Below are 17,916 nucleotides of genomic sequence, written 5' to 3' on the forward strand. Positions count from 1 at the left end.
GTATGACACTGTCAATCACCGGTTACTCCATGTCATGTTTTTCAATTAATTCAAGGATTTCCATCTAACTAGACTTATCAGCACTCTCCTTCAAAACTGCAGGTTTTTTGTTGACTTCCAAGGTCAGCACAGTCGTTGGAGAGCACAGAAAACTAGCCTACCTCAGGGGAGCGTATTGGCTCCAATTCTCTTCAAAATCTAGACCTTTGCTAGGCTGAGTGGCTCAGATGGTTGAGGCGCTGACCTTCTGACCCCAACTTGGCAGGTTCAATCCCAGCTCAGTCCGGTGGTATTTGAAGGTGCTGAAATACGTCAGCCTCGTGTCAGTAGATTTACTGGCATGTAAAAGAACTCTTGCAGGACTAAATTCTGGCACCTCGGCATCTCCAAAAACTATAAAAGTAGTTAGTGGGACATAAAGCCAATGACATTATTATTATTATTATTATTATTATTATTATTATTATTATTATTATTATTATTATTATTATTATTATTATTATTATTATTATTACTACAGGGTTTCCCATGGAACAGCAGAGGTGAAAGAAGGTGCGGGCTGGAACGGGTCTAACTACAAAACCGAGAAATGAATTAAAATTTCATTAAAGGTTATATTTTCAAAACAGCCAAACTTAACAGATTTGATATAGAATTTGAACATACAACAAATAACAACAAGTTAACAAATCAGGTTCGAGACCAGGAAATCCAAGATATAGAGATATTTTAAGGATCTGGGCTTCGAGCCCCACCTTTTACAATTCCTGAGCTCTCAGCTCACAACCACATATTACCAAAGGGCAGAAATCCCCTTATTGTATGGAGCACTTGCTCCCACCTTTTACCCTCAAGCCTCCCAGAGGCACTTTTCAAACACAAGAAAGAGCTGAGCCGCTCTCAATTTTCAAACCTATTAAAGGCAATACCAGACTATTACACTAAATCGCCATCAAGGCACCGCTTACATCAAATGAAACGGGGGTATCTCGTACCCAACCTACTGGGCCTCAGTGGAAAGGAACAGAATAATTAAATGGCCCAAAATTCCAAGATGAATGGAGGCATTGCTTGCACTCCTACATGAAACCTTATAAAACCTAAGGGGCACTAGGCCGCTTAAACAGGGGGTATTCCCACACTAGGGAGGTGACTTGTATAAGAAAAATTTTAACACATTAGGAAGAGAAAATCAGTTATGAAAACATGGTCACCTCAAATCAAAATGAAGGGGAGCTCGAGAGGGTAAAGCACTCTCTATCCTCGATTTACAGTTAAAGTAATAAGAAAATTTTACATAAGCCGACACTAAGTTACATTTTTAGACAGGTAGGTTACATTGAAAAGGTTTCGGACCTTTCCCGAGGGTTAAACTGCTGAGCTAGCAAGAAATAAAGATGCCGGGCTGAGTGGCTCAGACGGTTAAGGCGCTGGCCTTCTAACCCCAACTTGGCAGGTTCGATCCTGGCTCAGTCCGGTGGTATTTGAAGGTGCTCAAATACGACAGCCCCGTGTCGGTAGATTTACTGGCGTAAAAGAACTCCTGCGGGACTAAATTCCGGCACCTCGGCGTCTCCGAAGACCTTAAAAAGTAGTTAGTGGGACGTAAAGCAAATAACATTATTATTATTATTAGAAATAAAGATGTTAAAAGGCCATTACCTTTGTTGAAGAGCTGTTGCCCGAAGGAAGAGGTGCTACCCGCCCCCTGCTATACTTCCATACACTAAGTCAGATGTTGTTGAAGTGGCCGAGAGCCAGGAAAATCAGCTGTTTTTATACTCTCGGGGAAGATTCGAGACCTGTCATGAATAATTAAGACACACCCACAGTCGTTTATTGGGTAGCTTACAGTTACACATCAAAATTGGAGAAGAAAGACGCAATTGGCTGAAAATTAATGACAGAAATTATTGATTGGCTAACTTCAAAACTGGCAGAAAGAAAAGATTTAAATTGCCAACCCACAAATGAAAGAACGAAATTTAGTAAAGAACAAACTTATGAATACAAAATTTCCTCAAATAAGGTTCTACCACTTCGCACCAGGGTGCATGAATTATCTCAACAGTTTCTCAGAAGATGTCACTGTGTTAATTTCGAACTGCTTTTGTTTACTAATTATCAAGAAGTGTGGACATTCTCTGTATACTTTAAACTGACTTGTACATTAACTGTAAATTTGTATGTTTTCGACTCGAGTAAAATGTAATAATATAACCGTTATTCCATGACATGACTGTGAAAATGCTAAAAATTTCAATAAAGGACAGGAAGTCCAACAGATAACCATACCAAATATAACCTGGTTGCTAGAAAAATAGCAATTATTATAAATATTAACTATATTGGCCACATTGGACCACTTGAGTCTTCCATGTATACTTTTTCTTTGAAGGTTGTACTGTTTGATTCTTATGTGCCCAGTACTTCTTCATTCATTCTGATCACAGTGTTTTTAATTTGTCTGAAATCTCTACAGGCCTTCTGTGCATCATTTCAGTTGAAAATTTGTGATTCTTAAGAAGGGTGGTAATTTTATTGTTCTCTGCATCTGTAATTTTGAGTCCAACTGTTTTGAGATCCTCGTTAATTTCTTTGATCCAATGCCCTCCTGTCTTCTTTCCCAGATTTTTCATCACTAGTTGTCATAAAATCATGTTTTCTGGTATTCATCTTGCTGATAACTGGGTCAGTCTCTCGATAGACAGTTTCACTGGGGAGTATTCTCCAGACTCCTTCAACCTGGTACTTTTTATTTATGCAAGTTTTAATAATTCTTCTTTCAGTTTTGAGGAGTTGATCAGTTCTTCTTTCATTTTAAATTCGGAACAAAGTTTTGCATGCGTAAGTGTTATCAGGCAAAGTTACAGTTTTGTAGTGTTGGATTTTAGTGTTTATCGATAAGCAATTTTTTCTATAAGTTGACCAGGTTAAAAATGTTTGCTTTACATTTTGTTGGTTCTATTTATCCATGTTGCTATCTTGCTTAAGTTGTGCATAACAAATTCTCCAAGGTGTTTAAATTGTAGTACTATGTTAAATTTTTTATCATTTATGATGACATTTATGTCAAGGGGTTTCATTGGCATGATCTCAGTTTTTTTCAAAGGAAATTTGTAATCCTATTTTTAATGCAGTTTTTTGGAGACTGATGATCTGAGCATGGACTTCTTCCATGTCAAGGGCTAAGAGAGCTAAATCATCTGAAAATCCTAGGCAGTTTGTCCTTACTGAGGGCTTTGCCCTAATTTTGACTTTAGCAATAAAATAGCAAAAATATAAAATTCATTATCATAAATAGTGTTGTGTTAGCTGATTAGGAGGTCAGTTGGTTATATTTCCTAATAAAGGCAGCTGGCTGTCTGCTGGATATTCTGTCTGTGTCTGTGCCTAAGTATTTCTTTAAGCAAGTAATTTAATTATATTCCTTTCTATTTTGCAGTTCCTGATAAATTGGATATTAATATCACCATCAGCGATGAAGAGACAGATTCATTTAAAGTCAACTGGAAGGTAAGTTATTTCTATTTATTTTCATAAATACAGTAGTCTCTTTTAATACATTACATCTCACTGCTTGTTTGCATTAAGATGTACTGTAATTAATTTAACCGGTCTAGAAAGCCAAGAATAACGGCCGAGAGGATTCGTCGTGTTGACCACACGACACCTCGTAATCTGCAGGCCTTCGGGCTGAGCAGCGGTCGCTTGGTAGGCCAAGGCCCTTCAAGGGCTGTAGTGCCATGGGGTTTGGTTTGGTTTGGTTTGGTTTGGTAATTAATTTAATGGGAGACAAAATGTACACATATGAGGATATTTTACAAGTAATATTCATATCACATAATCAGCCTATCTTCTAAGTATGTTGAAAAATGTAGTGATGTAACTAGAGGTTTCAAGGCATCTGACCTATTTCTACCTAATGACTGGGTAAGAGATGAATGTGGAAATTGAAAGCAAATCTCTTGGCACCAATCTCTTAACAGTGTTTCAGTACATCAGCTCTTAATCAGTGGCGGCTGGTGGTTTAAAAGTTCAGTGGTGCACAATTTTTACCAATGATATAATATGATTACAGGCTAATTTTCAAATCTAGATACATCAACAATACTTTCTTATTATTAAAAATAAAACAAACATTTTACATTTCTATTTTCAGGAATATTACTACAATGCATTAACATTTTTTCATTTAAAAACTTTTTACCATATTGAAACGAAACACTTTGAGGTAGTCTAATTCCGGTATTGAAAAAATATCCTTTTGTAATGTATCTGGTTCCGAAATTAAACTTCGCGTGGGCGTACCCATTCGTTTCACGTCGGATTTTTCCTTGGCAGTCTGTTGCGGAAACGGCCTAGACATTAAAGATTGCACCGAATTCATTATCTGGCAAAATACCACTAACTGATAAAAACACACAATAATAAAAAAAACACGTGCTGACACAAATGTTTACACAGTGAAATCAATAAGCTACTTAGCTTGTACGCACATAACAAAGCTCACGACTATACTGAAAGAAATGGCGGTGTTTATTTTTAAATTTAGATCCATTAGGTATATATCTAGCCACGACCGTCTTGATGCATCACTCTAGCCGCCCTGCTCTAGCTAGCTCCTTATGGAGCGTAATGAGGGATCCAACCGGCCGTGATCCAGCAGATGAACTTCCATCCGGTGTCGCTAGATGACACTCTATAACAGAATCTCACATTGAGCAGCAACAGTCTCTAGCGACTTTGCTAGTAGTTGGTTACGTAGGAGCACGGCCAATTTAATGCTTCGCTCATTACGAAGGCAGTGCTCTAGCTAGCTCCTTAGCGCAGCGAGGGATCCAGTCAGCCGTGGTAGGAGGAGCCAGGTTGATAAACCTCCATTTAAGCAATGTATAAGAAGCCACGCCTATCTTTTCTCTCCCCGCGCACCCCCCTAGCAGCCCAAAAGCACACTTCTAGCAGCCCCACGCACCCCTCGAGCAGCGCAGCTTACATCCTACCTCAGGTTGACTTCCCACTGCAAACTTTTCGGCTCCTGCAGTGAACATCTACGAGTACCGGCTTGTAAAGTACCCTGTAGTCAATATTTGCTCTTTCAAGCTCTTGAAAGGTTTGTCTTGTTGAACGAAAATACAGTAGTTGAATAATCCAAATTATAAAACTTTACCTAAAATAAACATAAAAATTTAATGGGGGTAGCGCAAACCTGTAACCTTATGGAGAAACTGCCCCTGCTCTTAATTGATCACTGTCCAGAACAATATTTGAATTCTTAAGTTTCTCAATAAAGTTATTCCAGTATGTCATCCTTTGAACTAGCATCTTTAACTTTCTGTGCAATGTTAGTTTGAAACAGTGGTGATAGACTCCAATATGAAATGAACTTATAATCAAAGACCACAAGCACTTGTATCTTTGACTGGACTTATGCTGGGAGTAAATACATTTCACAGCCCTACGGCTTTACATTTTGGCTCTTAGTTACGTCTACCAATCATATTTTTATGTTGAAGTTTGCATGTTATTCTTGAGCATCAATAATGAGCTTTGCAGTAACAGATGAGTAAGTGAAGCTATTGTAATTACAAATAATTGACATACACTTACTGCACATTGTCCTGCTCTTTAGTTTTGTTGTGGGTTCAAGAGTACACTTGCTCTACCGCACTTTCAGCCACCGGCCAATGGGCCAAAAATCCGTTATAAAAGTATCCACACCTTTTGATTATTTACAATGTTATTTACATTACATGGGACTAGTTTCAACCCTACTCAGGGTCAACATCAGCCATATTTAAACATACACAATATTTGATGAAATCCTAAAATATGTTTCTAAGCAGTAAGAACCTTTTGAATATATAATTTACAATATGATGTGTGGTTGAAGTAGGCAAGGTGCTATGGCACTCCAAATGTTGCAAATGGAAGTGAAATATTACGAGTGACATAGGTGAGCAAAATGTAATACAAGTACACTAAACATGCTAAAAGGTCTGGGTATAAAAGTACAAATGAGATGCTCTGTGTTGTAGGTCAATTTCAGTATGATTTTAGACACATGGTGTATCAGATGGAATTCAGCAGGTCCTGGTAATACATAACGGTTGTGGACTGAGTGCTATGGTACTAAGAATGAACACAATATAACATGACACATATAATAAAAGTATACAAGTATGTACAATGTTTGAGTAACAAATGTGAAGATGATACTCTCTAGAAGAATCTGTGAAGAGTTGATTATACACTGTGTCAGCTTAAGCAGAAAATTTGATACTTGGCATATTTAGTAACCAAGCTATATTGAGAGTTCCACCCATTAATATCACCACGCACAGTGTCTACTTTCTTCTCAAGAAGAATTCTATAACTTCATATTCAGTCTGCACAATTCCAACAATCAACCATGCAGCCCTATCAACATAGCTTGGTTACTTAATATGCCAAGTATCAAATTTTCTGCTTAAGCTGACAGAGTATATAATCAACTCTTCATAGATTCTTCTAGAGAGTATCATCTTCACATTTGTTACTCAAACTTTGTACATACTTGTATACTTTTATTATATGTGTTATATATTATATTGTGTTCATTCTTAGTACCATAGCACTCAGTCCACAACCGTTATGTATTACCAGGACCTACTGAATTCCATCTGATACACCATGTGTCTAAAATCATACTGAAATTGACCTACAACACAGAGCATCTCATTTGTACTTTTATACCCAGACCTTTTAGCATGTTTAGTGTAATTGTATTACATTTTGCTCACCTATGTCACTCGTAATATTTCACTTCCATTTGCAACATTTTGAGCGCCATAGCACCTTGCCTACTTTAACCACACGTCATATTGTAAATTATATATTCATAAGATTCTTGCTGCTTAGAAACATGTTTTAGGATTTCATCAAATATTGTGTATGTTTAAATATGGCCTATGATGACCCCGAGTAGGGTTGAAACTAGTTCCATGTAATGTAAATAACATTGTAAATACAACTGTTGTATTGAATAGGTGGAAAACTCTCCTGTTTATAATTTATCTCATTTCAATATGGACCAACAACATGAAGCTCATAACCCTTGATTTTGATTATTTTACGTCATACAAACACGAAGTAGAGACATTTTGCAACTTACCTTTCTCATACATGCATGATCACTCTCATCTGATGATTCATCTTATAGACCGTCACTCTCATCATCATCTTCATTACAAGTTAAAATCTTCATCCTTGTTCCATATTGACTCCGAAATTTAAAATTTTAATGGTTGGATTTGATGGATCTCCCCAACCATTATAATTTTAAATCATCTTGCATGTCTGAGTTTTCCATCCACATTATGTCATCCTCTGATCCATCGAGAGAATTGAGTATGCCCATTTTTTGAAACTTCTGCTAATCACATCTTCACATCTGTTTGATTGATAGTTTTTGAGTTCTTCCCATTGGTGTAATACTATGCGCATTTGTTGACAACCATTCCGTATCCAAATTACGTAGTTAATCTGTGAAGGGCTTGTTCTCTGAGACACCAAGAGGTAGAAGAACAGAAATCAGACCGTCAAGTATGATTACAAGGTCCGATTTCATCTTTGTCATTTCTTTTTCCTGTAGGGCATCTGCAAGATGGCCTCTAAAACTATTCAAAACAAGTGTAGACTGTTTTTGATTATTTTACGTCACCCCCACCCCTAGGTGTGTCTTACTCCTACAGTATCTTTTCAAGATAGTAATTCATATCCATAACGAGTTTGATTGAGAGCTGTTCTGGAACTCACTCACTCACTCACTCACTCACTCACTCACTCACTCACTTCAGAAAATACGTACAGCTCTCTGTCTTTGCCTATTTTATTTTCTTAAAAATATTTCTCTGCAAACAGCAAGAATTCTTTGGCAGTGTATTCTCCTTTTCCCGAGAATTTTTCTAGTTTTCATCGTGTACTGTTATGACAGTAGTAACGTTTGTAGTTTCTCCTGTAAGACCTGTTGAACCGAATGATGACCTGGGAATTTCTCTCTGTTCTAAGCTGGAAACTTTGTCACTCAAATTTTCTATGTCCTTTCTGTTCCACCTTAATATTAATGAATTGGGCCTTGAACAGTTCCTTCAATGTGTTGCACTTCTGTATAAAGGTATTGCTTTAACTCTGTTACGTCTTTACTAATACAAGTTATTTGTGTGTGAGTACTTTTGATTTGACCTGAGAAATGTTTAATCAAATTCTCCTTGTTTGGATTTTAACAAGTCAACTTCGTTATTAACGCGGCTCGCTATGTCTTTATGCCCATATAAAGATAGAAGTATTTTAATACGTCAATTTGAGATATTTATTTAGTTAGCAACATGGCCGAGCACATCTCTGCTTTCGGGAGACGCGTGAGTTCGAACCCCACCGTCGGCTGTCCTGAGAATGGTTTTCTATGGTTTCCTGTTTACGCTTCCAGGCAAATGCAGGGACAGTTATTCATAGGCCACAGCTTGTACCTTCCACCTACTCACCCATTTTCATTCACCATCATTCATTCCATCTTCATTAGCTCCTCTACAGAGGTTGGCATCAGGAAGGGCATCCGGCCGTAAAACAAGCAATATAAATTCATCTCACCTCATTCCCGACCCCGTATCAAGATTTAAACATAAGAGTTTCATTTTTGGTCCGTATTGAACTGAGAATGGAAGATAGGAAAAACTAGAAAGGTTCCACCTTTTCAATACAAAAATGTTATAGGTTTATTTATAACATGTATTTGCACTTGGGACTAGTTTCGACGTTGTGTTGGCGTCATCATCAGCCAAAAAATGGGAAAATAGGCCAGTGTGTAGGCATTCATATTACACAAGGTGTTACATTAAACAATACAAATCTTGCAAGGAGATAAAAACATGGATGAATATAGAAACAAATGAATCGTTGAGAAAGCAAAAGTTATACATGTTAAAAAATAACCTTAACCACACATCTTGCAGTGCGAAAATATTCTTCTTGAATGATTCCTGAGTATAAAACACACGCGCACACATTTCTGAAGAGCCAGCAGGCAGGACAAAGTAAAGTGAAACCTTAAGGGATCTTCTGAGAAGAGTTCATCATTTTTCTATGTTCCGATTAAATAATGAAGTCTCCCTTGAGTTCCTGATAAACATACACAACAGGAAATTCTCCTTCACTCTCAACAATAGCTATAAAGACCAACGGTAAATTTCATTTTTCAAAGACGTGAAAGCATGATCTTGAACGTGATGTAACTCCTTTCATTTAACCCATTTTTTACACAAGGTGTTACATTAAATAATATATCTCACGAGGAGATAAAAACAGGGATGAATGTAGAAACACATGCACCGTTGAGAGAGCAAAAGTTGTACATATTAAAAATAAGCTTAAGCACATAACTTGCAGTGCGAAAATATTTGAATTTGAAAGATTCTTGAATAAAAGACGCACGCGCACACACTTCTAAAGAGCCAGCAGGCAGGAAAAAGTAAGGTGAAACCTTAAGAGTTCTTCTGAGAAGAGTTCATCATACTTTCAATGTTCCGACTAACTAATGAAGTCTCGTTTTGAGTTCCTGATAAACATACACAACAGGAAATTAAACAATATACATCTTACAAGGAGATAAAAACAGGGAAAGTTATACATATTAAAAATAGTCTTAACCACAAATCTTGCAGTGTGAAAATATTCGTCTTGAATGATTCCTGAATACAAAACACACGCGCATACAATTCCGAAGAGCCAGCAGGCAGGAAAAAGTAAAGTGAAACCTTAAGAGTTCTTCTGAGAAGAGTTCATCATTTTTTCTATGTTCCGACTAGCTAATGAAGTCTCCCTTGAGTTCCTGATAAACATATACAACAGGAAATTCTCCTTCACTTTCAACAATAGCTATAAAGACCAACGGTAAATTTCATTTTAAATATTGTGTAGAGACGTGAAAGCATGATTATGAACATGATATAACTCCTTCATTTAACCCAATTTTTACACAAGGTGTTACATTAAACAATACACATCTTACGAGGAGATGAAAACAGGGCCGAATGTAGAAACAAATGCATCGTTATGCATATTAAAAAATGAGCTTAACCACACAACTTGCAGTGCGAAAATATTTGCCTTGAATGATACATGAATACAAAAACGCACGCGCACACATTTCTAAAGAGCCAGCAGGCAGGAAAGAGTAAGGTGAAACCTTAAGAATTCTTCTGAGAAGAGTTGTATTTTAAATACTGTGTAGAGATGTGAAAGGATGATCTTGAACATGATATAACTTCTTCATTTAACCACCTATGAAAGTCTCTCTCTATATTACATAGCTTCAATAACAACCATTCTGTAGATGCACAAAATAATCTTGTAATCTTCACAGGTCCGGTATTCAGCTCAACAAGAATATAAAATTGGTATTCAGGAATACGTTTTTGAGAGTTTGGAGGTTGACTGTGCCAGTATTTGTGGTGTATTGTTGCAGCATTACGTGTAGGGGGGGGGGGGGGGGCAGGTTTCTGTGATGTTTATTGCGGGACATGAGGCGGAAAGGCTATGTCGCGAGATGAAGAAGAAACAGAGCGTGTTGTATAGTTTAGGTCTGGGGAGCGGCCATTGTTGGATTAGGAGGGGGGAGGGGAGGAGTGGTAGGGGAGGAGGAGTGGAAGGAAGGGAAGTATGGAGGGTGATGTGGTGAAAGTGTGTGGCGTGACAAAGTATTATGCATAATCTGAAAGACCGATCTGTTTTTCGGGATATTCATGTTTTTGAAAAATTCAATGAGAAAGTCGAATAGGATCTTTGGTTTCTCTGAGATATCATTTAAGTTTAGGTTGGGATTGAAATATTGGTCTAAATGAATATAGAGGTTTTCAGTGACGTCTAGGAGAGAACCTTTGTTTAGAAGAAGAACTCTTAAGGTTTCACCTTACTTTTTCCTGCCTGCTGGCTCTTTAGAAGTGTGTGCGCGTGCGTCTTTTATTCAAGAATCTTTCAAATTCAAATATTTTCGCACTGCAAGTTATGTGCTTAAGCTTATTTTTAATATGTACAACTTTTGCTCTCTCAACGGTGCATGTGTTTCTACATTCGTCCCTGTTTTTATCTCCTCGTGAGATATATTATTTAATGTAACACCTTGTGTAAAAAATGGGTTAAATGAAAGGAGTTACATCACGTTCAAGATCATGCTTTCACGTCTTTGAAAAATGAAATTTACCGTTGGTCTTTATAGCTATTGTTGAGAGTGAAGGAGAATTTCCTGTTGTGTATGTTTATCAGGAACTCAAGGGAGACTTCATTATTTAATCGGAACATAGAAAAATGATGAACTCTTCTCAGAAGATCCCTTAAGGTTTCACTTTACTTTGTCCTGCCTGCTGGCTCTTCAGAAATGTGTGCGCGTGTGTTTTATACTCAGGAATCATTCAAGAAGAATATTTTCGCACTGCAAGATGTGTGGTTAAGGTTATTTTTTAACATGTATAACTTTTGCTTTCTCAACGATTCATTTGTTTCTATATTCATCCATGTTTTTATCTCCTTGCAAGATTTGTATTGTTTAATGTAACACCTTGTGTAATATGAATGCCTACACACTGGCCTATTTTCCCATTTTTTGGCTGATGATGACGCCAACACAACGTCGAAACTAGTCCCAAGTGCAAATACATGTTATAAATAAACCTATAACATTTTTGTATTGAAAAGGTGGAACCTTTCTAGTTTTTCCTATCTTCCCGTATCAAGAAGCGGTTCTAAGGGGTAGACGAACAATTTATTTAGGAACACGAAAGCTTAACTTTAAACAAATAGTTATTTATTTAGGAACACGAATACTGAAATTTAAATGCATCTGAAGTGGGAGGAGTATGCTTAGTATGAATTGAATAATGCAAATATTTAATCCTGCATAATAGGAAACAAAAATTTTACACAATTTTCTGTTGCTTTCAGCATCTTTCCTGGAAAACTTTGCAAATTTTCTTTCCGTGTTGGAACATTTGTAGTGGGACCATGGAGGCCCCAGTTGGTAATTCCATCCTTTCCTAAAACGAAAGGAATACAACTTCAATCAACAAAAGTGCCTCTTCTTCAGAACTTGTAGACACTCAGTTTCAGATTTATGATCACTTTCATAAACCTCATTTGTTTCATTACCATCACTTTCGTTGTTCAAGTCCACTTCCTCCATCGTTTCACCCAAACACAAAATTATCTGATCAGTGGATGCCAGTATAACTTGTGTAAATTCACTAACAACCATCACAGTATAAACATTTCATATTAAACACAACTGTAAGGCAAACTTTAACCTGTTACAATGCGCGCAATATGTATAGCACTGTTACTTGCTACTGAGCGCACCACTCACCAAACATGCACTGTCACACCTAATAATGGATTAAGGGTCTTCGTTTCCAAAGGTGATGGAAATGACTGACACATCCCCTTCCTAACAATGTGTTTGAAAGGTATAGGGAGTTTCAGAAGTAGAGGTGTTGTAAAACTCCACCAAAAGGCAATATACTACGGAGGTGAGTGCCGTGCTCACCACGCGAGTAACCGCAGGTTAATCTTGCTGATGTCTGTCTTAAGAGGATCTCTAAGGTGTTCCTGTATTGAGGCAAGCTTCACCTGTGCTAAGGATAATTATTGCCTATGGGACTTTATGAATTTGGTCTTGAGGCTTTTAAACTCCCAGGTTAACTGTTGAGAAGTCGGAAGGGCATCCTTCAAGTCTTCCTTGGCTGCCTCAATGACCTGGGTTTTAATAGTTTCCTTCATTGCTTCTACTCTTTACGTTAACTGATTATTGATTTCCGTCAACCTATTGTCAATCCTGGCATTGGACTCCATGAACTTCTGCTCAGTTCAAGCACTGGTTTGATTGAGTTTACGTTCTAAGTTGTTGTTAGCTTCAACAAACTTATTCTCAATGCCTGTCTTAATTTGGGCAACTGATTCTGTGAGTCTGTGCTCTAAAATTACAGTAGATTCAGCTGACTCAGTGAATCTGTGTTCAAAATTAGTATTAGCTAAATGTCATTCTAAATTTGCAGTAGATTCAGCTGATTCAGTGAATACCGTTCAAAATTAGTGTTGGTTTCGGTTAAGCGGCATGTTAAATTAGTGTCATATTCAGCTAAGCGCCGTTCTAAATTTGTATTGGACTCAGTTAATTTTTCATTCATGCTAACCCTAAGGGCTTCAATTGCTGCTAGTATATTATCCATTTTACAGGAATATAGCACACTAATATCAGAAAGAAAATGGATAATTTTGAAAAGTTTGTTCAAATGTCTTTAAGTCCTATTGAACTGTTACTATCCTATGTTTAACACTTGAAGTGTGATAAGTTGAAAGTCTCCAATGAATTAGTCACTCTTATTTTGAAACATGTTCTGAAGTTAAGTATTATTATTTTAAGCAGTTGTCTATTTCAACTTCCTATCAACACTCCTAACAATCAGCCTACCACATCCAGGGTGCCACATTTAACACTCCTATTGATGCTCATAGCTATCGAGGCCTCCATGACCAGGGCCCATGTTATTAAATCCCTCTCTGTACCAGAAAATACCTGTACTATTTAAAATCTTTTTTACGGTAGAGCATCCCAATTTTACAGGACGAATGGCATATTGCTGGAGTGAGTACAGAGAGAGGTGTTTCAACTCAGTAATTTTAAGCCTGTTTTCAGAACTAAATTTATTCAGAAATGTCAAAAAGTGTGCTGATCAGGCGCATAGTCTTCTGTGTCGATCCTCCAGGCATTGTCCTCACCATGGTACCACAATCCCTCACAGGCAGCTCTACACCATGGCACCACGATCCAGCGTTAGTAGATCTTGAAGTTCTGAATGGTCTCGATGTGGGGTCACCTCATTCGCTATTGACTTTATATGAGTGTCCACTTGAGTCTCCTGAACCAGAATCAGTGCGTTCACTGTATTTTGAATACGGTTAGCATTTTATTAACTGCTTATCACCGAGTTTAGCTTGACTGTCACTTGAAATCGAATACATATTTGAAGAAAAATGTGTAACTCAAATTAGGAGTGAACTTGTGGTTTCTTGCCTCTTAAGTAAAATTATACTGAGTTGGAATGTCCTCAAAAAGGTGGTAACATGCCACACAGAAAGGATACTTTAATAGCGAAAGAGTTTATCTGTTACATGAAAACTGCTATTTTGAATATGAGAATTTATTCGTGAAATGAGACACTGCTTTTAAAAACTGAAATATTATAATAATCTTGTAGGAAATGTTCTACGACACAGTTCTAGAAATAATGAAAGCTGTTCAAAAGTCAACAGTCTATAATGTTACTTGTCATAATATCACAAATCTTCACATGTAGAATTGGAAAGTTATATCCTTAAAGTTAACACTGGATTGAAGAAATAAAAGTTATTTCTTGTGAAAGGTTTAATTTTTTAGCCTATGCAAATAAACTAAGTCAAAGTTCACTGTAGTAATGAAACATTTAAAGTTCAAATGACTTTAACTGGGAAGAACTATCACTGTTAGTATACGTGATGGTGTAAAATGTATGTTCGACTCACCAATGAATATTTCTAAGTCCTCAGGAATTACTGTGTCCGATTCGCACTCAGCGGGTTGCCTATCAGCCAGGATGAAGTGGGTTCCATAACCACATCATAAAAGACTTCTTAAAATCGAAGAAATAAGTGATGAACCGGTGTTCCTGGTAAAGTAACCTTTATTTGGGACAAGAGGCCATGGTTTAAACTGAGTATGGTAATATGAAATGCTTCCCAATTTTTCTTCCTTTTGTTTTACAATTTACCGAGCTCAGTAGCTGCAGTCGCTTAAGTGCGCCCACTATCCAGTAATCGGGAGATAGTGGGTTCGAGCCCCACTGTCGGCAGCCCTGAAGATGGTTTTCCGTGGTTTCCCATTTTCACACCAGGCAAATGTCGGGGCTGTACCTTAATTAAGGCCATGGCTGCTTTTCCTTCCACTTCCTAGGCCTTTCCTATCCCATCATCGCCATAAAACATATCTGTGTCGGTGCGACATAAAACAAGTAGCAAAAAAAAAAAAAATTTACAATTTGCTTTACATTGCATCCACACAGATGGATCTTATGTTAATGATGGAATAGGAAGGGGCTTGGAGTTGAAAGGAAGCTGCCATGGCCTCAATTGAGGTACTGCCCCAGTATTTGCCTTGTGTGAAAATGGGAAACAGCAGAAAATTGTTTTCCCGCCAACAGTAGGATTCGAACCCACTGTCTCCTGAATACAAGCTCACATACTCTCACCTTACCTGTTCAACTTACGTGCTAAGTACATCATGAAGAAAAACCTGAATTGGATGAGACCACTTATGGTTTTAAGATAGCTGGTCTGAATATAAACAACGTGTGGTTCACAGACACCACCACTTTGATAGCTGAAGGTAAGAAGGATTAAGAGGACATCATAATGAAAATTAAAGAACAGAGTGAAAGGATGGGACTGTATTTTAGTGTTAACAACACAAAAATTCTAGCCACAGATTCACAATCAGATATCAGGATAAATAAGGGAATGATCTTGGTTAACCAGTTAACGCCAAAATTATTTTTTCATCAGTTTTCTTTGAAATATACCTAAATCACTTGTAGTCCATAGTAGAAAATAACTATGTAATATTAAGCTCATACCTTTCAGGGTTCCGTCGGCAGGTGCCCTGTTCATATGATAACGTGTGGTGGATATGTTAGCATTTCGGTTTGTATAGCATTTCTTCAATACGTATAGTTTTCACGTCTTGGTATGTATAAATTATGTAAAAAATACACTAAAATAGAATGAAGATAGTAATTTATGAAGAATATACTCATAAATGATGGACTAAATGTCACAAGATTAAGTATATAAGTATATGGATTATCACCAATGTTGTTCAACATAGCTCTGGATGAAGTCATCAGGCAGTGGAGAACAATGAATGAGACAATGGGAATACCAAAGACGCATGTTGGGGACAAAAAGGACAATAGGGCCCAAGTAGATTGTCTAGCCTTTGCGGACGACATAGCTATAGTAAGTGAGACAGAAGAAGATGCAAAGACACAACTCAACAACTTAAGCAATATAGCCGGAAGGGCAGGACTGAGGATCGCCTACAACAAGACAAAGACATTGAATACCACTGAGGATTGGACAACACCGGAAGGCACCATGTAAAAGGTGGACAAATTCAAGTACCTAGGAGAATTTATAACAGGAAGGAATAGGAGCAATGAGGGAATAACAGAGAGGATAAAGAAGATGCGATCAGCCTTCTGTATGACCAGAGATATATACAATGAAAAGAATATATCTACAGACGCAAAGATTAGACATTACAAGGCAATGGTGAGAAATGCTGTATTATATGCTGCTGAGACAATAGCACTAGGAAGAAATGGTGCGGAACAACTAGAGAAAGAGGAGAGAAAAATATTGAGGAAAATACTAGGCCCTAAGAGAGGAGGTGAGAGATGGATGAGGAGACCCAGGGAAGAACTATACCGGAACATGAGGACAATCTCAGAAGAAATCAGACTGAAAAGAGCAAGGTTTGCGGGACATGTAATCAGGATGAATATGGATAGAATGATGAAAAGAGTATGGGAAACAACAGCGAGGACACGAGGAAAGTCAGGAACCAAGTGGGTAGTTGAACTCCAGAAAGATTGGTCGGAATTGGGGATCAAGGTGGAAGAAAAGGAAAATTGGAGAAGCAAGTACATACCGACTAATATGCCAGAGATCAATGATAGGGATGGATACAGGAAAAGGATTGAGAGTCACCAGTGGAGTAAACAAGAGAAGAGGATACTGAATATCTCGGAAGAAGAGCGGGAGAGAAGAAGAGAAAGGATGAAGAGGTTCTGGGAGGAGAAGAAGAAAACACAATCCATGAAGGAGCTGTCTGTGGGCCTACAGAGGCCGTAACGCAAGAAGAAGAAGAAGATATACCAATTGTTGTAATTGTATTACGTACTTACAAATGATCTAATTCATAAAAATGACTGAATAAAAATAAATATTCAAGAATTATGTGCTTTATACAGTATAAAATAGAACAAAGTATGGAACACAAAGACTAAGAATGCATTTTGTGCATTTGATACGAACAGTGCTGCAGCATTCCTTTCCAGCTCAGGATCAACGAATGTAAGGTGCTATGAGGGGATCAATTCTATCAAGGTGTATGTTGTCACTGACACTGATCTCGAGGTGACTTCTTCCTATTGGTATCATTTTAAATTTCTTGAGAGATATCTGTACGATATGATGATTAACTTCTAGGTGTGATAAATCACATCCATACCACTTTAGAAGGAACCAAGAATTGTGAGCGGAAACATCCAGGAGCCATGTGACTAGCAACCACCATAATTTCTTTTCATGTATAGCTACTCTGTAGTATGACATACTCTGGTCCATCCTGTATGTTCCACCCATTTCACCATCGTAAGCTCCAAACACAGCTAGTCACTTGACATGTCGCATCACCATAGAAACTGGTTCCACACCATGGCAAGTGGTGGTAGTTGTGGTTATTGTGTTGTACTTCCTCTTAGAACGACAACAACCACCACCACCACCACCACCACCACCACCACCACCACCACCATCATTTGCCTTGATGTTGAACCAGTTTCTATGGTGGGTTGACGCTATGGTAACTACAGAGTTATCAGCCCAATTAACAATATTTCTGCTGCCTTGAGTTCTGTACCATGTTGTAGCTTGTTCATCTATTTTGTGTGGATTATTCCTATAAACATTACTTTTTAGTGTTCCCCACAAATAGAGGTCGAGGGAATGTGGTGGCCATAAACTCTGAGAAATTATCCTTTCTCCAAACACGTCAGTTAATTCATTCATAGATTC

The 17,916-nt window shown here is 37.7% G+C and overlaps 1 protein-coding gene across 4 annotated transcripts in view; it reads left to right on the forward strand.

Annotated features, from left to right (window-relative positions):
* The window catches only part of LOC136873850 (angiopoietin-1 receptor), a 540,166-nt gene that overhangs the window by 433,324 nt on the left and 88,926 nt on the right, over positions 1–17,916 (forward strand). For all 4 annotated transcript variants that reach the window (XM_067147131.2, XM_067147132.2, XM_067147134.2 and 1 more), the window contains one exon: positions 3,446–3,516. In XM_067147131.2, the coding sequence (XP_067003232.2) occupies positions 3,446–3,516 (71 nt within the window). The remainder of the gene's footprint in view (positions 1–3,445; positions 3,517–17,916) is intronic.

Source organism: Anabrus simplex, chromosome 5 (assembly GCF_040414725.1).
Source record: "Anabrus simplex isolate iqAnaSimp1 chromosome 5, ASM4041472v1, whole genome shotgun sequence".
Taxonomy (NCBI): domain Eukaryota; kingdom Metazoa; phylum Arthropoda; class Insecta; order Orthoptera; family Tettigoniidae; genus Anabrus; species Anabrus simplex.